The sequence below is a fragment of the Girardinichthys multiradiatus genome, chromosome 11 (genome assembly GCF_021462225.1).
Source record: "Girardinichthys multiradiatus isolate DD_20200921_A chromosome 11, DD_fGirMul_XY1, whole genome shotgun sequence".
Lineage (NCBI taxonomy): Eukaryota > Metazoa > Chordata > Actinopteri > Cyprinodontiformes > Goodeidae > Girardinichthys > Girardinichthys multiradiatus.
Window position 1 is genome coordinate 11,936,038 of NC_061804.1, and position 20,094 is coordinate 11,956,131.

The 20,094-nt window shown below is 42.0% G+C and overlaps 1 protein-coding gene across 3 annotated transcripts in view; it reads right to left on the reverse strand.

The window, feature by feature from the left end:
• gria4b (glutamate receptor, ionotropic, AMPA 4b) overlaps positions 1 to 20,094 on the reverse strand; it is a 161,439-nt gene that overhangs the window by 61,328 nt on the left and 80,017 nt on the right. For all 3 annotated transcript variants that reach the window (XM_047378712.1, XM_047378711.1, XM_047378713.1), the window contains exons 4-8: positions 16,088 to 16,272; positions 8,989 to 9,042; positions 8,557 to 8,715; positions 2,038 to 2,205; positions 1,133 to 1,237 (exon numbers count right to left, since the gene is read on the reverse strand). In XM_047378712.1, coding sequence (XP_047234668.1) covers positions 1,133 to 1,237; positions 2,038 to 2,205; positions 8,557 to 8,715; positions 8,989 to 9,042; positions 16,088 to 16,272 — 671 coding nt within the window. The remainder of the gene's footprint in view (positions 1 to 1,132; positions 1,238 to 2,037; positions 2,206 to 8,556; positions 8,716 to 8,988; positions 9,043 to 16,087; positions 16,273 to 20,094) is intronic.

Sequence of the window (20,094 nt, forward strand, 5' to 3'; positions counted from 1 at the left end):
AATGTAATCTTACTTTGGGGCTTTTAATGACGCATTTTAACAGTTCTTTTCCAGGGTGGTATGATTAGACATAAAACTAATTAAAGAAGAATTGGATGAATCTTATGTCATCCTTACAGGGTCTAAATTAAGTATAAAAGGCATAAATATTACTACACATCCCCATTAATATTTAATTCAGTGTTTCATAGCAAGTTGTACCTTCACAGCACAGCAGTCAACAAGCTGCTGCCATCACTCTGGGTCGGTTTCCACCTTAAAACCAATTTGGATCTCTGTTTTCGGTTCATTGTCCTGTTCATCTGATGGTCCTAGTTTCGACCCTTTATCTTTTGATTTAAGTCAAAGTTGAACAAACTGGAGGTACATATCCTTTTTATTGTTCCATTCACTTTGTGCAGTACCCCCGGCAATGAGACATACACCCACCATGCTTGACAGTTAGAACAGTGGTCTTAGGTTTAAAAGCTTCACATTTATTCCTCCAAACATACATCTTGTCGTTGTGGCCAAACAGCTAGATCTTTGTCTATCTGACCATCAAACTTTTCTGCTAAAAACATTTGGCAAGTGGACTGCTGCTGATTTCAGTCGATAATTAAAAGTGTCAGCTTTGGAGCAGGGGATTGTTTCTTGGATAGGACCCTGTCAGTCCATTCCACAACCACCAAGTTGGAACCTTGGTTGTTCCTTATTCCTGAACATCCTAACTATAGGGGACAGGGGGGGTCTTCTTGGCAAAGTGCTGACCCATCTGAGTCTCATCGAGGTCTTGACCTTTCCCATTGACCTTAGTGTTGGTCAATCCAAGGCGAGCTGTCAAGCTAATCTTTTTTATGCTTCAAAGAGAAACCACCAGCTGCAGTCAGTCAGGAGCACGAAAGAAATGTCTGTAGGCCTTGTTGGGTTTAGACATAATCTAGAACCTTCAGCACCACTTATCAGTTGCGATTAATTAAAATCGAAAATAGATTTAAATCTGTTGCTGTCGGTTCTTGTGTTTAAAAATCATCAGAGCTGTATGCAGTATAATCATCCCACCCTGGAAAGATACTGTTCAAATAAACCATGAAAAGCCCCACATTAAAATGACTGAATCTGTAACAGTTTGTACTGTGTTTTTATGTCTCACCCTTCTGGGTCCATTATTCTTCAGCTCAAAAACGTCCATAGTGTAGTTGACCCTTCGGCCATAGTGGTCAAACTGAACATTACCTGTTAATCCCTGCAGCCGGACCTGCACAAAGGGGGAGATAAAAACACACACAGATACAGAGTGACAGGATGCAGAGGGGGACAAACAGATGCATCTGCTGTAAAGAAAGGGTGAGGGACCTTCTGGAGACAGAACATCAGCGTTGACCACCGTGAAATACACAGAGTCAGATCAATCCTTAGAGATAGTGACAGTGAGACAGATCTCTGCTCTCTAAACATTGCATACAGAGTCTTGCAGAACTTTTCCTCATTCTGTCACATTACAACTGCAAACATCAGTTCATTTTCTGGGGATTTTTACAAACAGGGATCTGAAAGGTGTGGCATGCATTTGTAGTTAGCCCCCCTGAGTCAGTAAAGGTATAGAATAACTTTTCAAAGCCGTTCTAGCTGTAAATCCTTGTGGGTATTTCTCCACCTGACAGGACAGTATCTGTAAACATCAGTTTTCAATTCTCGATACAGAGTCCCATTTGAATTTAGGTATGGACTTTGAATACGCCATTCCACCACCTGAATCGTTTTAAGCCATTCTTTGTTTCTCTGGCTGTATGTTTAGAGCGGTTGTCCTGCTGGAAGGTGAACCTCCACACCAGTCTCAGGTCTTCTGCAACCTCTTACAGGTTTTCTTCACATACCATGCTAATAAATTACACTGAAGTTTGTGGCTGGAACATGAAGATGGTGGGTGAATAATTATTTAAGGTGCTGTAACTACATTTCCTGCAACAATCTGCCTTAATATCCTTGTGAAAGATATAAAGGCAATGGGTCTGCCTTTGCAAACCCGTTCTACGATAAGATCTGTGCTTCTCTTGCCTGTTTTAGGGTGCGCTCCATATCGATGCCCTGGTTCCATGGGGCGGCAGGGTTAGCAAGGCAGTCGCCAGCATTCCCCCGTCTGGAGAGGTCAACCTTTTGTCTGCGCAGGCTCCTGAAGGCCTCGGCCATCACCATCACCCCGTCGTACGTCAGCGCTGACGTGTACTGGAAGACACAAGGAGGTGTTCACAGATAAAGTTTTTCAGACACTGTTAGAGTAGCTCTATGTTCTAACTATTAGGAATCACTGTTCTGCTCTGGCCTTTTAGAGTGTAAATCTTAGCAGGCAGAGATCCTGTGTTTTGTAAATGAAGGTCCTTGTAAGCTGTTCTGTCTGTTTAGGCCATACTGCAGGGAAGAGACCCGACCCGAGGTAAAGAATGAGCCCAATTAAACGCTGATTTAGCCGAACAGGTTTAATGTTCTGCTGGTCAGATGTTTTTAGAGGGCATGGAGAGTTTCTGCAGGGCCAAGCACTTCCACGTAACGGGAACAAGAGTTTTACTCCGCTCATTATTTTGTGGAAACACTGAGGACAAGGAAGATGAGAGCAGAGCAAATCCCCTCACAGTGTAAACCTCCAAATTTACCCTCATTTATCTCTGACCTGAAGACGCTTTGCTGCCTGTTATTTGTTCTGCAAAAACCTCTCTCCCCCTCAAGAGCCATAAATTTTCCTAAAACTAACCTGTGGCACAGCAGAGAACTAATTAAGTGAATGACGAAGAGGCAGTCTAATTTGGGAGGGGGTGTTTTGTCCAACCAGGAAGCAGCCTGGCATTAATTATGCTGTCTAGCAGGAGTGTATTAGGTCTGCCTGCAGCCGTTGGTGAATCCTATTCATTATCCTGCTGCTCGCTGTGACATCATGGCTGGACCCCGCCCCCTGGACACCTAACCAATCATAACCTGACATCTGGTTCTGTTACATCTTTATCTGTTATTCACCAAATACAAACTTCCATATAAACTAGATATGTGTAAAATTTTTCTGTTTATTTTTGAACACCAATCAGGCATAAAATTATGACCACTGACAGGTGAAGTGAATACCAGATTCTATTTCTGTCTCTTTTAGATCAACAGACTGTAATATCAGAAAAAATAACCTGATTAAACACACAGTTGTATATATTTCAACTGTTTGTTTCTGTTAATCCAGTTTTTATTTTTTTACTTTCAGATGATATAAAACAAAATTTAGTTTCTCAGGACATTATATCAGACCAAAGAAAATGATTTTAATCCAGGAATGTGGACCTACTGAACAGTATGTCCATGTTCTGTTCAGTGTCTGCACCTGTGCATTGAAAAGAGGAGAGCCAGCGTAAAATATCGGAGTCAGAACTTATGTTGGTCATGTCCAACTTTGTAGGACGCTGCAGAGACAGAGACATCGTAAATAAGGGGAATGTCTGAAACTAGCATCCCAAAGCTGCTGATCCGATCTTATTAACAGAGCGATTCCTGACTGTGGGTTTACACAACAAAGCTGTTTGGTTTTTCATTTTCCCTGACGTCAAAGCATGTCCTACTAATATTATGGTATAAAATGCAACAGCACCCATTACAACATTAAAATACTCCCATTATCTCATAATTTCCTAAGAGCTTCAGCAAAAGGCAACTGGACTTCATCACCTTAGTCCATTTGCTTTCTACTGAAACACGTAGGATTGTCACGTCCTACATCAGCATGTCTCATAACACCCTGCGCACACAGCAGGAATACCTGCAGCTCTCAGAGAATCAAGAAGTGAAGCCCATTGAAGAGTCTGGGGGAGATTCACAAGGTGTGGACAGGAGCAGGAGTCAGAACGTCACCATTCACCACACGCAGATGTTAGCAGGACTCATTCCTTGAGTTAAACCGCTGCTAACCCAGAGATGATGTCAGATGAGTTTTACCTAGACTCAGTAATGTTGTGCAATAATATGCTTTTATTATCTATTTAATTAAATAACCATTTGGTCTGTATTGTCCTGGGAGTACCAGCCCAATATGGCGGTGGTATTACAACAACAGATGAAAGAGTGATTCGAGCTCCGGCGTTACTGAAACAGCAATCATTGCACATACATGGAATAAATTCACCACAGCGTCTCTCCAAAATATAAGAATTTATTAACAAAAACAATTCAACTCCAAGGTAAACATATTTCAGATAAATTCTTTACTAGACTAGAAACAATTCAACTAAACAACCAAGCAAAATGAATGAATAAAGAAACTAATTAACCATATAAAAATAAAGGAACAACAATAAATTGATGCAATGTCGATATTTATGTTTAAGAACCAAGGTTTATCTTGAGGACTCTTGAGGTGGCAGCTCCTGCCACTCGGACAGGAAGGCATGCGATGCTACGTTTCTGTCATCTTCTTTCAGGCATGGGGAAAAACCGCTTCACTAGACTGTTTCATCTGGGATAATCTCTGGCTCAAATTCCTCTTCTGTGGACACTCAGTAAGAAAAGTATAGAACAAGCTTGTCTTCATGACCTTGTTTAGCTTGATCCCTAGAACAACAGAAAATTATCTAACTTTTCTTGTCCTTGATCGGCAGGTACATGAACCAAGGATTCTTCAAAGTGGTAAAGTCTTATACCCACCAGTGAGTTTCAAAGACACAGGTCAATAAGAACAAGGCGGGGCTTGAGAAGTGTTTTGTTAGTGGCTCCATGACATCACTGGGATTCCAGCTGTGACTCCTCCTTCCTGGGTTGGACTAAAAGTCGGTTAATGCCGTAATTAAAGATGCAGTTTTCTACCAGCCCCTTTGATTGAATACAGTTCAGTCCATGTTTCATTCCATGGGGCACAACAATGAAAACGGACTGGACTGTTGCTTTTTCCGATTTTTTTCCGGCTGGACTGGGAATTCTGCTTACTATTCTGAGATGTAAATCTGTCCAAGATCTTTAGGACTGTCCTCGCTGTCCGCAGCATCTCATTAACTCCCTACCTGCAGATAAGTGGAACTTCTAGACGGGAAGCATTGCTGTTTGTTTTTATTTTGTTAAGAGAGTAAACATGGCAGAGAAAAGCCTAACCCTCCGTGGTGTTCATTGATTAGCGGAGAGTTGGGCTGACGGTGACGCAGGTTGTGGACGACTTAGTGAGGAGCAGAGTAATTTAGGCTGAGTGGGTTTCCAGGAGAGAGCAATTTATCAAGAAATACAGGGAGGATAAACACACACACACACACACACACACACACACACACACACACACACACAGAGCATAATATAATATCACACTGTGGGGTAAACTTTTAATTTCACCCAGCCCAATCCATCAGACACACATGTATGCATGCATGGAATCAGCTCCACTCTCACCACTTCCACTCTGCTGCTTCTGGGTTTAAAATAGAAATCTTTGCTGGACACACAGATTTGCTCCAGGGAGGAGGTTTGCAAACCACCATGGCTTGATACCTCCTTGCCCTAGTGCCATTTGACATCTGTGTGGCTGAAAAGGATTCAAACTGGGTCAAACTGTCACATCGCTACATAGAACAGCAGAGGATGAGAGACAGACAGCTGATGGCGAGGCCTCTTTTTATCTGTGTTTGCTCCTTAGCCTGACCTCTTATGTGTTCTTCTGTGTACAGATGCCTCCCAAATGGCCAATTCCTCTGACTTTTACACAGCAAACATCAGAGTTTGGCATCAAAATGTGATTATGAAACTAAATTAAATTTATTAAAGTTTAATAGCATGTTGCTGCATCTCAATGTGTTCCAAAAGAAAGAATACAGGGCACAAAACATTTCCACATGAGCAAACTAGAACCAAGTGAGAGAGCTTCCTCTTCTTTTTCAACTACTTGGCTGGTTTGATGTTGACTTTGCAAGAGCAACAACAAGCAGAAGCCTCATTAAACGACAACGCTACTCTATTAAAAAATGGAACAAAGGTGTGAAGTAAATACCCGGAAATAAAAACTGCAATAGTGATCTCGCTCTCTCATTAATCAGATTCAAACCTGTTAACTGTCAAATGAAGATAATAGAAATAGAACATAACATAGAATAGATAATAGAAACCTTTTTACAAATTTAAATAGTAACCTAAACTTGACTCTATTGTTTAATAATAAAAACACGATTGGGTTTCAATGCATGCAGTCATATTTAGTAAATCAGAATCTGTGTCCCAATGAGGCCCGTTTGTCAGATAAAAAGTTCAGTTTGTCATCTTCTATACCTTCTATTCCATAGTGGGTCACGGGGCAGCTGGTGCTTATCTCCAGCAGTCTATGGGAGAGAGGTGGGGTTCACCCTGGACAGGTCACCAGTCCATCGCAGGGCAACACAGAGACATACAGGACAAACACACTCGTTCACACCAAAGGGCAACAATTTAGAGAGACCAATCAACCTAACAGTCATGTTTTTTGGACTGTGGGTAGAAGCCGGAGTACCTGGTGAGAACCTACGCATGCACAGGGAGAACATGCAAAGTCCATGCAGAAAGATCCCCGCCTGGGACGTTCTTGCTACAAGTCAGCCGTGCTACCAACTGCTCCACCGTGCAGCTCATGTCCTAATTTATTCCTCAAAAATGTATTCCTTAATACCACTTTAGAGAAATACTTGAGAGTTTTTTTTTGTAGTTTATTTGTACTATTATTTATTTTTTCAGTATTGGTAAAATTAATAATATTGAATATCCAAATGTCCAGAACATGCAGGATTTTGTCGGGGTTCTGATGTTTTCACATAATAGTTGCTATGGAAACCTTTATTGATAAATTGTTGAGCATTTGGAGGTTCTAAAGCTAACACATCTGAACCAAAAACATCCATCCATCCATCCATCCATCCATCCATCCATCCATCCACAGATCTTCACATCTTCCATCAAACAGTGGCTGAATCAGGCGCTGCATGGCTGAAGGACGTAACTTGCGAAGCGCCGGAGCTCCCTGATAGGGTTCAGATTTCTGATGAACAGAATGTGTCTCCATTAAGTTTGCACAATAAAACTGAACAGAGAACAGCGAGCTCCAGCTCCAGCTCTTCCTGTTTCTGTAATTTCATTGTTTGTTATTTATTTTTTGGGAAGGTCCTGTCATCATGTTCTCTCCTTTCTTCTGACTAAACTCATGTTGTTCTGTCTGCAGCTGTCTCCTTCCTTCTCTTTCCTGCTTTATTCAGGTCAAATAAAGCAGGAAAGAGAAGGAAGGAAAATGATTTTGGACTGTGGGAGGAAACCAGAAAACCCAGAGAGAACCCACGCATGCACGGGGAGAACATGCAAACTCCATGCAGAAAGATCCCCGGCCAGGAGTCGAATCCAGGACCTTCTTGCTGCAAGGCAACAGTGCTACCAAATGTGCCACCATGCAGCCCCAGGTAAAAAGTGTCTTTTGAAAATAACCTTTAAGCAGGTATTAAACATACTTCTCATTAGGTTCGCATTTCTGTATTAAAATGTTATATTTTCATCTAAAATGTTGTGTTTTCATTGGCTGGAAGCAGAAAATCATCATAATTCTGAGTTTATGAATATAACAAACTGGAAGAAAAAAGCCTCATCTTGACTCCTGCAAACATAGGAGGAGTCATTTGTCATTGTGATAAAACAGCTCAATCTTTGTCTCGTGTGACCATCAAACTTTCCCCATGAAGACATTTAGCTAGGAACAGGGTCTTCTGATGCTGGTTTCACCCTAGATGAAGCAGGCTTCCAGCTCCTTGCAGGCTCAAACCTTGAGGCTTGTTGGTTTCCGATTTGTTCCTGAACATCTTCACCAATGTCCATCCATCTGGGGGTGACAGTTTGGGTCTCCCACAAACATCTGTGCCTACCTTGGTGGGAAAGTAAAAGTTACAGGTTAGGGTGCGGTGCGTAGCACAGTGGTAGAGCGCGAGCTGCCCTGGGTTCAATTCCGGACCTCAACCCTGCTGATAATGTATGGACTGTACTGAAATGCTGGATTGGTTCCAGGAGAGCAACCAATTATTATGAACTCTAGCAACTCTGCCAGAATGACACCAGAACCTTTCTGGTGTCTACAAAAAGTCTGAGTTTAGGCTGAAACTTTCTAAGAGACATTTAGCCAAAGATTTGCAGGGTGTATGTAAATATTTTAGCCTGTTCATATAAATTAGAGTGGAATAAAAAAAATCCTTAATCAGTTTAAAGTTGCTCACACATGTTTTGCTTTTAAAACCCACTAAAGCTGTTTTTTTTTTTTTTACAATAATTCCACGCGGTAAAAGAATAATTCAAATTAAAAGGCTAAAACTGATGAGACATGGATGCTCATGATGAGTGGATGCAAACCTCTGACTACATCTGTGTTTGACCCAGAAGTTTTGCTGCTTCACAGCTTACATCTCAGAACAGCAGCGTCTGAACGTCATTTTCTTAATTTAAAGTTAAACTGAATCATGCTGTATGACAGCACAGTCGGCCCCGCATGTTTAAAATCAGACCCGTGCTCTCAGCGCCAGCAGGAAGAACTTAGTGCTGACCCCTGGTCAGGTTTTTATTTCACCATACCTTTGGTGGGGCGTCTGAGCCTGGGTATTCCCTCTGATCCAGTTTGTTCCAGCGCTGCATCAGTTTGATGACCATGGGGTTGCTGAAGTCCACCAGCTGGAACCCTGTCACGTTGGCTCCTCCGTGCATGAAGCGCTCCAGGTTGATGTCCTTAAAGCCCTTGAAGGGAAACGAGGTGAAAGATTTTAAACTCTGAGCAAGAGCCAAGCATCTTACAGGAAGGACAACAAAGCAGAGATGGCTGATAATTATATCATTTACAGATGAACTGATGCTTTTACACCATTAGACATTAACTACCAACCAGATACCACTTACATACATTTTCATTAACTGTATATAAGGAGACACATAAGGGATTAAGACCAAGCAGGCAGAAGATATGGAGGTAGAAACCATGAAAGGGATTTAGTGAGCAGTGATTTCTCTCACCAGATTGGCCATGATGTAGTGGTATCCCTTCACATGCTTCCCGACACTGACAATCTGCAGGAAGACAAAGCAGAGTTAATCGGAGAGGATTACAGGATATCACATGTTAATTACATTAAATGCTGCTTATGACAGTGGAGAGAATGTTTGCTGACCTGTGGAAGTCCGTTGCTAGTTGATAAAGAACCCACAGAACCCAACCAGGGTGATAAAAACACTTTAAATAACTGAAATCAGCTGAGAAATTTGCTAAAGCGTAATTAAATTAAATTCAGTTTATTTATATAGCGCCAATTCACAACACATGTTGTCTCAAGGCACTTCACAACAGTCAGGTACATACATTCCAATTAATCCTAACCATTGAACAGTGCAGTCAGATTCAGTTATTTATTCAAATTGGATAAAAAGTTTTTCTATCTAAGGAAACCCAGCAGATTGCATCCAGTCAGTGACTTGCAGCATTCCCTCCTCCTGGATGAACATGTAGAGACAGTGAACAGTCACTGGCATTGACTTTGCAGCAATCCCTCATACTAAGCATGCATGTAGCGACAGTGGAGAGGAAAAACTCCCTTTTAACAGGAAGAAACCTCCAGCAGAACCAGAACCAGGCTCAGTGTGAGCAGCCATCTGCCACGACCGACTGGGGGTTTGAGAGAACAGAGCAGAGACACAAAAAGAACAAAGAAGCACTGATCCAGGAGTACTTTCTATTGGAAGGAAAAGTAAATGTTAATGGATGTAACTCCTTTAGTCGTTTCATCTAGAAAGAAAGAACAGATAAACTCTGAGCCAGTTTTCAAAATTAGAGTCTGAAAGAGAGCACATAGATTTAGTTACAGTTAAGCTCAGTCAGTAGCCATGTCTAGGAGAGAGAAAGGGTTAAACAATGAAAGATAGGGCTATGTAGATCATCTGTAGAAGGTGAGCATTAAGTTGTTGCCAGCAGAAGCTCGGATGATGCCCCTCTCCAGAAAGGTGTCACAGGTAGACACAGAACCAGGCCAGGTGTAGCTTCTAGGAAGAGAATAGAGAGAGAACAAAGTTAAAAGCTGAAATAACAGCAAATAATGCAAAATTGGAGTGTAGTGTGAGAATATAGCGAAGAGGATGAAAGTGGCCATTATGTCCTCCAGCAGCCTAAGCCTATAGCAGCATAACTACAGAGATAGCTCAGGACAACCTAAGCCACTCTAACTACAGGGGTTGGACAATAAAACTGAAACACCTGGTTTTAGACCACAATAATTTATTAATATGGTGTAGGGCCTCCTTTTGCAGCCAATACAGCGTCAATTCGTCTTGGGAATGACATATACAAGTCCTGCACAGTGGTCAGAGGGATTTTAAGCCATTCTTCTTGCAGGATAGTGGTCAGGTCACTACGTGATACTGGTGGGGGAAAACGTTTCCTGACTCGCTCCTCCAAAACACCCCAAAGTGGCTCAATAATATTTAGATCTGGTGACTGTGCAGGCCATGGGAGATGTTCAACTTCACTTTCATGTTCATCAAACCAATCTTTCACCAGTCTTGCTGTGTGTATTGGTGCATTGTCATCCTGATACAAGGCACCGCCTTCAGGATACAATGTTTGAACCATTGGATGCACATGGTCCTCAAGAATGGTTTGGTAGTCCTTGGCAGTGACGCGCCCATCTAGCACAAGTATTGGGCCAAGGGAATGCCATGATATGGCAGCCCACACCATCACTGATCCACCCCCATGCTTCACTCTGGGCATGCAACAGTCTGGGTGGTACGCTTCTTTGGGGCTTCTCCACACCGTAACTCTCCCGGATGTGGGGAAAACAGTAAAGGTGGACTCATCAGAGAACAATACATGTTTCACATTGTCCACAGCCCAAGATTTGTGCTCCTTGCACCATTGAAACCGACGTTTGGCATTGGCATGAGTGACCAAAGGTTTGGCTATAGCAGCCCAGCCGTGTATATTGACCCTGTGGAGCTCCCGACGGACAGTTCTGGTGGAAACAGGAGAGTTGAGGTGCACATTTAATTCTGCCGTGATTTGGGCAGCCGTGGTTTTATGTTTTTTGGATACAATCCAGGTTAGCACCCGAACATCCCTTTCAGACAGCTTCCTCTTGCGTCCACAGTTAATCCTGTTGGATGTGGTTCGTCCTTCTTGGTGGTATGCTGACATTACCCTGGATACCGTGGCTCTAAATACATCACAAAGACTTGCTGTTTTGGTCACAGATGCGCCAGCAAGACGTTCACCAACAATTTGTCCTCTTTTGAACTCTGGTATGTCACCCATAATGTTGTGTGCATTTCAATATTTTGAGCAAAACTGTGCTCTTCCCCTGCTAATTGAACCTTCACACTCTGCTCTTACTGGTGCAATGTGCAATCAACGAAGACTGGCTACCAGGCTGGTCCAATTTAGCCATGAAACCTCCTACACTAAAATGACAGGTGTTTCCGTTTCATTGTCCAACCCCTGTACATTGTCTAATAAGATAAATAATAAATTTTCCTTAGATCAAGACTTTGTGATGTCCCCTCCAAAACATTGACTTAGTTGTTTTTGGTCCATTTTCTGACTAGTTTGATGGTCTGCATCAGGCGTATCTTCACAAGGCCTTTATTTATCTTTTTTTTTTTCTGGGGTTGATTCAAACATTTCACATCAAAACCTGTTCATCTTTGTGTCAAAGAACAAAACCCTCAATTTCATTGTCCAACCCCTGTATAAGCTTTATGAAAAAGGAAAGTTTTAAGCCTAGCCTTAAAAGTAGACAGGGTGTCAGCCTCACGGACTAAAACTGGGAGCTGGTTCCACAGGAGAGGAGCCTGATAACTAAAGGATCTGCCTCCCATTCTACTTCTAGAGACTCTAGGAACCACCAGTAAACCTGCAGTCTAAGAACGAAGTGCTCTGTTAGGAACATATGGACCAATCAGATCTCTGATGTATGATGGAGCTAGATCATTAAGGGCTTTATATGTGAGGAGGAGAATTTTAAATTATATTCTGGATTTAACAGGGAGCCAATGAAGGGAAGCTAAAGTAGGAGAAATATGATCTCTCTTTTTAATTTTCATCAGAACTCTTGCTGCAGCATTTTGAATCAGCTGAAGGCTTTTAACTGCCTTTTGTGGACATCCTGATTGTAGTGATTATGAAAGTTGTCACCAGGAAGTGAAACAATCTACCATAGAAATTAATTAAATTAATTATAAAGTAGTTTGTGGTTTTCTAAATCCAACAAGAAGCTTTTAAAGAAGTCAGATAAAGCTCAAATGAAGGAATCTGCGTGGTTTTGCTTCTGTTAAGTAAATCTACAATTGGCTGGTTTGATAGAGAAAAATCATAAACAACATTTTATTTGTTGGAGTTTTAAATGCAATAACATTCCTGATCTCCATCCTGCAGCTGCTCAGTCAGACCCGACAGAAACCGTCTGCGTTCGTGTGGCTGCTGCCTGTTTTAGTCGGTCAGACAATAGTGATGAAGCATTTCCTGTTCTGTCACATGCTGCCTCACTGAAGCCTTTCTGAACCCCTGACTCCACATTAATAACAGCCGGAAGCTTGGCCCACATCCCTCCGTGACTCACTGACTGCATTTTCTCACCAGTTTCATCATTAATTTGATTAGGAATGCTGCTGCCTCACGAAGCAGATGAAAACTGAAGGATGAGCCTTCCACAACTCCTAACCCTCATTTGCATGCTGTATATTCTACTAGTTAGTTGGATATTTGTAATTTTCAAGTGAAAAATATGAAAACGGACTTTTAAAAGAGTGAGGCCTTATTAGGGCTGTACGAGATTAGGAAAACGTGATATGGTATAATACTGACAGTCACAATGAATAAACAAACAAACAAACAAAAAGTGATACTTCCCTTCTACTTTGGGTTAATAGCAAACCCCAGATAGTGATTAGTCAATCAAGATAATCACTATTACATTTCATTCACACTGATGGTGAAACAAGAAAAATAAAAACTTGATAGCTTGTAGTCCCAAATAAAATCAGAGCATAAGGTTAAGATGCATCATTTAAGACTAATTTCAGAAACTTAAACGATTAATCTGCATTGAAAAAATTATTTTGAGCTTCAATCGTTCAACAAAGCACATACAAATAAACATATGGCACAAAATGAGCCAAAGAGATGCCAATGTGAAAATTACATTTTAAAAATTCTGCTAAATACAGGTCCTTCTCAAAATATTAGCATATTGTGATAAAGATCATTATTTTCCATAATGTAATGATGAAAATTTAACATTCATATATTTTAGATTAATTGCACACTAACTGAAATATTTCAGGTCTTTTATTGTCTTAATACGGATGATTTTGGCATACAGCTCATAAAAACCCAAAATTCCTATCTCACAAAATTAGCATATCATTAAAAGGGTCTCTAAACAAGCTATGAACCTAATCATCTGAATCAACGAGTTAACTCTAAACACCTGCAAAAGATTCCTGAGGCCTTTAAAACTCCCAGCCTGGTTCATCACTCAAAACCCCAATCATGGGTAAGACTGCCGACCTGACTGCTGTCCAGAAGGCCACTATTGACACCCTCAAGCAAGAAGGTAAGACACAGAAAGAAATTTCTGAACGAATAGGCTGTTCCCAGAGTGCTGTATCAAGGCACATCAGTGGGAAGTCTGTGGGAAGGAAAAAGTGTGGCAGAAAACGCTGGACAACGAGAAGAGGTGACCGGACCCTGAGGAAGATTGTGGAGAAGGGCCGATTCCAGACCTTGGGGGACCTGCGGAAGCAGTGGACTGAGTCTGGAGTAGAAACATCCAGAGCCACCGTGCACAGGCGTGTGCAGGAAATGGGCTACAGGTGCCGCATTCCCCAGGTCAAGCCACTTTTGAACCAGAAACAGCGGCAGAAGCACCTGACCTGGGCTACAGAGAAGCAGCACTGGACTGTTGCTCAGTGGTCCAAAGTACTTTTTTTGGATGAAAGCAAATTCTGCGTGTCATTCGGAAATCAAGGTGCCACAGTCTGGAAAAAGACTGGGGAGAAGGAAATGCCAAAATGCCAGAGGTCCAGTGTCAAGTACCCACAGTCAGTGATGGTCTGGGGTGCCGTGTCAGCTGCTGGTGTTGGTCCACTGTGTTTTATCAAGGGCACGGTCAATGCAGCTAGCTATCAGGAGATTTTGGAGCACTTCATGCTTCCATCTGCTGAAAAGCTTTATGGAGATGAAGATTTCATTTTTCAGCACGACCTGGCACCAGCTCACAGTGCCAAAACCACTGGTAAATGGTTTACTGACCATGGTATCACTGTCCTGACCAGAACCCCATAGAGAATCTGTGGGATATTGTGAAGAGAACGTTGAGAGACTCAAGACCCAACACTCTGGATGAGCTAAAGGCCGCTATCGAAGCATCCTGGGCCTCCATAAGACCTCAGCAGTGCCACAGGCTGATTGTCTCCATGCCACGCCGCATTGAAGCAGTCATTTCTGCAAAAGGATTCCCGACCAAGTACTGAGTGCATAACTGTACATGATTATTTGAAGGTTGACGTTTTTTGTATTAAAAACACTTTTCTTTTATTGGTCGGATGAAATATGCTAATTTTGTGAGATAGGAATTTTGGATTTTCATGAGCTGTATGCCAAAATCATCCGTATTAAGACAATAAAATACCTAAAATATTTCAGTTAGTGTGCAATGAATCTAAAATATATGAATGTTAAATTTTCATCATGACATTATGGAAAATAATGAACTTTATCACAATATGCTAATATTTTGAGAAGGACCTGTAATTAGAGACCTTTATAAATGATTACAGCCTGGAGGCAAAGTGTGAAAAATAAAACGTTAAATCAAAGTTTTTTGAGCAGTTTTGAATACATCAAAAACTACTCTATCACATGTTCATTTAGTTATGACACAATGACCTGACCAGTTTTTATTTGAGGCAAAGAAACGTCATGTTATTATTAATTTTGAACTGAACCTGCTGACCGCGATACACAACTAATGAGGCCCAAATATGAATTTAAATGCTGATTCTGGATCAGGTTAATTTGAAATTATATATAAACAGAATAACAAGTACATTTTTTTTCTCGCGCAAGTCCGATCTAAAAAAGCTTTCATTAGAAAGGTCACGTCTACTTGAGTAAATGCTTAATAAAAGAACAACCTGGCTGAGAAAGTAGCTCATCTGCAAAGTAATCTGATGGTGACAGTGGAAGTGTAGAAGAACCCTTCCCCCCACAGAAAGATGGAGGGATGAGGAGGAACATGTGAAAGAGGAGAAGGGAGGTGCTTATTTTGAGTGTGCTGATGCCAGCTACCACCACTGGAGATCAAAACAGACGTTTTCAGGTTCAAACTTTTCTAATTAACAGATCTAGCATGCTCAAAGCACCAAGTGACAGTGAGGCAATCAGCTCTTTGAAGACACTGATATGCTGGCGCCGCCTATAATGTTCCATAAAATCATCCCAGTCTTAAAGCTGACTTTGCAGTCAACATGCAAGTAGCCGGTATACTGTACAGAAATATCTGTGGACTGGACACCACTGGGTCAAAGTGGGAATCACCTCCCAATGCGGTGGAACAAAAACCAAGCTAAGATCCTGCAAGACGTCCAGATACAAACCGACTAAATGTTTATGTCAACCCAACCAGACTTTGTGATCATTGATCAGCAGCGGAGAACATCAGGAAAAAGAACCACAAGAAAGTGGAGAAATACCAAAGACTCAGGGATGATCTAGAGGGAGCCTGGCTGGTGAAGGCAACATCAGAGATCTGATTGGTCCATATGTTCCTAACAGGGCACTTCGTTCTCAGACTGCAGGTTTACTGGTGGTTCCTAGAGTCTCTAGAAGTAGAATGGGAGGCAGATCCTTTAGTTATCAGGCTCCTCTCCTGTGGATCCAGCTCCCATTTTTAGTCCGTGAGGCAGACACCCTGTCTACTTTTAAGGCTAGGCTTAAAACTTTCCTTTTTGATAAAGCTAATAGTTAGAGTGGCTTAGTTTATCCTGAGCTATCTCTGATGCTCTTCAGCATGTTGGAGACGCAGAGCAAACAAACAGGTACATGCCTACATCATGGCTGCATCACCTGTTCCAACATGTTCTGCAGTCTCTCAGCCTCCAGGTCGATGACAAACTTCTTCTCCTGTCGCCGGTCCAGGTCCTCCAGCAGCCGTCGATAGTTAGCATCGTTAAAGCTTTCCACACAGATGGCGCTGACCTGCCAGTTGTTCTGTCCAGCTTTCTCCATGATGGCCTGCAGGATGGCGTACCCTGATCAGATGAGACAGAGGATAAAAAGATTCAAGTTCTGCAAGGGTTTAGTTTGGGCCTCTCTCATTTTACAGCGTAAATATTTAGAATACTGCAAAGACAGATCAGTTATCTTAATTTATCACATAATATACTTTTGTGTTAGAGGATGACATCAAGGTAATTAAGGCAACTGTGTGCATCTTCTTATAAAACAAGCATAAACCTGCTCTAAACCCATTTGAAGGGATTCATCATGTAAACAACAGGACCAGGTATAAGGTCTGGAGATGCAAATATTCCTATACTAAATTCAATTTTTTAAAATTTTTCCCTTCCGGTATCTACTTAAATCCAAGACTTTTCCACACTCTTGAAAAATGTGGAGCCACTGTCCATATTCCAGCCGAACAGAACCCCCCCACAACAGATCACCTCAAGGCCAACAGGGGTCAACCTTCTGGGGCAGGGTGTGAGCAGGTAGGAGCCTGAAGTCTAAGGCTCAAAGTCAAAGTTCACAATGTGTGAAGAGTCAGTGGGGATTTGTGTCCTGGTGCAGGGACACATCAACAACTGAAGTATCAGAACTGTTTATTTCAGAAACATCTGCAGTTAAGACATTCAGGAGAGTCTGGATTTTCAACTGCAGTTTTTATCAACAAGAAATTGCCTGTGTGTCTCTGAACACTCAATGCATTTTCTGCTCTACGAAACATTTGTAAAAATAAATTTGAAATATTTCAGAGCATTTATTGCTTCTGTTGGTGCCTTTTTATGCTGCTTAACAACAAACAGGATATTATATGGAACAAAAAGCAATAATGTTGTCAGCTTGGATTTTCATTTCTTTGTTAAACTCAGATTTTAAATGCTTGGTATCTACACACTTCTTTTGCTTTTCCGTTTCTCTTTCAGGGGTCATCTATCTCCATTTAACCCTGTCTGCAGAAATGTGTGGATGTGTCATCTATACACTTCTGCAAAGCTTTATAAAACACCTCAGCACACTTTACAATCCCTGTGTTTTCACATTAACTGCAGTTTGTCTGGTTAAACTAATGCTCCATATGCAGATACCATTTCGTAATATTTGTGTCTTTACAGTTTCAGCTCTGTGGATGTAGTTTGCATCACCTTCTCCATATGTTCACTGATTAAACTAAAACAAACAGCCTGGAGTACATACTGCCAAGTGTTTATGATTGCTGGACAAACTCCTCTTATCTCTCTCCAACCGGATCGTGGATTCTGGTCCATTTGGGGGAAAAGACCCCCTGTGTTGGAGGTAAAGCCAGACTCTGGGAAGGGTTGAGGGCCTCATGGCTGTCAGGTTTGTGTATGAGGAGTGTCACAGAGAGGAAGCTACAGAGAGCTGTGAGGGCGGCTGTTCTCCAGCAGGAACAGATGTCCCCCTTAAACGGCCCCTCCTGGTGGCCATCACAATCTGGCAACCCGAATCCCTCTGCTCCCAATTAGTGGTTTAACCTGTGCTCTGGCAACCTGGTTCCCTACACCTCCTCTATCCCCTGCCCAGCCCTTCGCTCCCCATTAGAGAGTTATCTGTGCCAAGAAGGACAAACGCACACACACACACACACACACACACACACACACACACACACACACACACAGAAATATGTCAGACAGAATATCCCCAGATGTCCCAACACAGGGAAAACAGTTCATGGCATTTCGGCATTTTTACAGCCAAACCTCCAAATGGGACCAAACTGTTTCCAGTTGAAGGGGGAGATGAATGAGATTCAGTGCTGAAAACAAGAAAAACAAATTTTGAGTATCACTGAGGGATTTTTGGGACATTTTCAAGCATAATGTTTTAGTATTTATAATATTTCATAAATTCTAATAGGTGTAGAAAATGTGATAAAGGGTTGCTTATGCAAAAATAACCAGTGTTTAATGGTTATTTCCTACATCGGTGCGGTAAAGAACTTACTGAAAAAAGGTGTCACATTTTGTATGAGGACTTATTTCTTGATTTCCAACAATTAATCTTCCATGTTTATTGGTAATTATGGCCAGTCTGTTTTATTTAGTTAATGTCAGCGGTCACAATCAATAGTATTTAGCTTTAAAATATATATATATATATATATATATTAAGACCCACAGCCATGGATCCAACATGAAAGATGAGGTACAAACTTTTCTGGAACTTTCAAAATAAATTGTATTTAACCGACTTCCAGCAACTGAGGAAGGGGGTGGGGTGGGGTGGGGGGTGTAGCAGCAGACTTCCCATGATGCCACTGCCTGTATAAAAGCACCCCCTTTCCAAGCAATCTTTCTCTTCCACTGCTCCTCTGCGGGATCAGGATAGGGAAGGCCCAGCGCACTGATGTCTCTTTGCTGGAAAGCAGACATACAGGTCCTTCTCAAAATATTAGCATATTGTGATAAAGTTCATTATTTTCCATAATGTCATGATGAAAATTTAACATTCATATATTTTAGATTCATTGCACACTAACTGAAATATTTCAGGTCTTTTATTGTCTTAATACAGATGATTTTGGCATACAGCTCATGAAAACCCAAAATTCCTATCTCACAAAATTAGCATATCATTAAAAGGGTCTCTAAACGAGCTATGAACCTAATCATCTGAATTAACGAGTTAACTCTAAACACCTGCAAAAGATTCCTGAGGCCTTTAAAACTCCCAGCCTGGTTCATCACTCAAAACCCCAATCATGGGTAAGACTGCCGACCTGACTGCTGTCCAGAAGGCCACTATTGACACCCTCAAGCAAGAGGGTAAGACACAGAAAGAAATTTCTGAACGAATAGGCTGTTCCCAGAGTGCTGTATCAAGGCACATCAGTGGGAAGTCTGTGGGAAGAAAAAAGTGTGGCAGAAAACGCTGCACAACGAGAAGAGGTGACCGGACCCTGAGGAAGATTGTAGAGAAGGGCCGATTCCAGACCTTGGGGGACCTGCGGAAGCAGTGGACTGAGTCTGGAGTAGAAACATCCAGAGCCACCGTGCACAGGCGTGTGCAGGAAATGGGCTACAGGTGCCGCATTCCCCAGGTCAAGCCACTTTTGAACCAGAAACAGCGGCAGAAGCGCCTGACCTGGGCTACAGAGAAGCAGCACTGGACTGTTGCTCAGTGGTCCAAAGTACTTTTTTCGGATGAAAGCAAATTCTGCAAGTCATTCGGAAATCAAGGAGCCAGAGTCTGGAGGAAGACTGGGGAGAAGGAAATGCCAAAATGCCAGAAGTCCAGTGTCAAGTACCCACAGTCAGTGATGGTCTGGTGTGCCGTGTCAGCTGCTGGTGTTGGTCCACTGTGTTTTATCAAGGGCAGGGTCAATGCAGCTAGCTATCAGGAGATTTTGGAGCACTTCATGCTTCCATCTGCTGAAAAGCTTTATGGAGATGAAGATTTCATTTTTCAGCACACCCTGGCACCTGCTCACAGTGCCAAAACCACTGGTAAATGGTTTACTGACCATGGTATCACTGTGCTCAATTGCCCTGCCAACTCTCCTGACCTGAACCCCATAGAGAATCTGTGGGATATTGTGAAGAGAACGTTGAGAGACTCAAGACCCAACACTCTGGATGAGCTAAAGGCCGCTATCGAAGCATCCTGGGCCTCCATAAGACCTCAGCAGTGCCACAGGCTGATTGCCTCCATGCCACGCCGCATTGAAGCAGTCATTTCTGCAAAAGGATTCCCAACCAAGTATTGAGTGCATAGCTGTACATGATTATTTGAAGGTTGACGTTTTTTAAACAGAAGATTGATCATAACCGCCGTCCGCGTTTATGCATTTTAACCCTTTTATTAACCCTGGTATTTTAAAGGTATGTGTT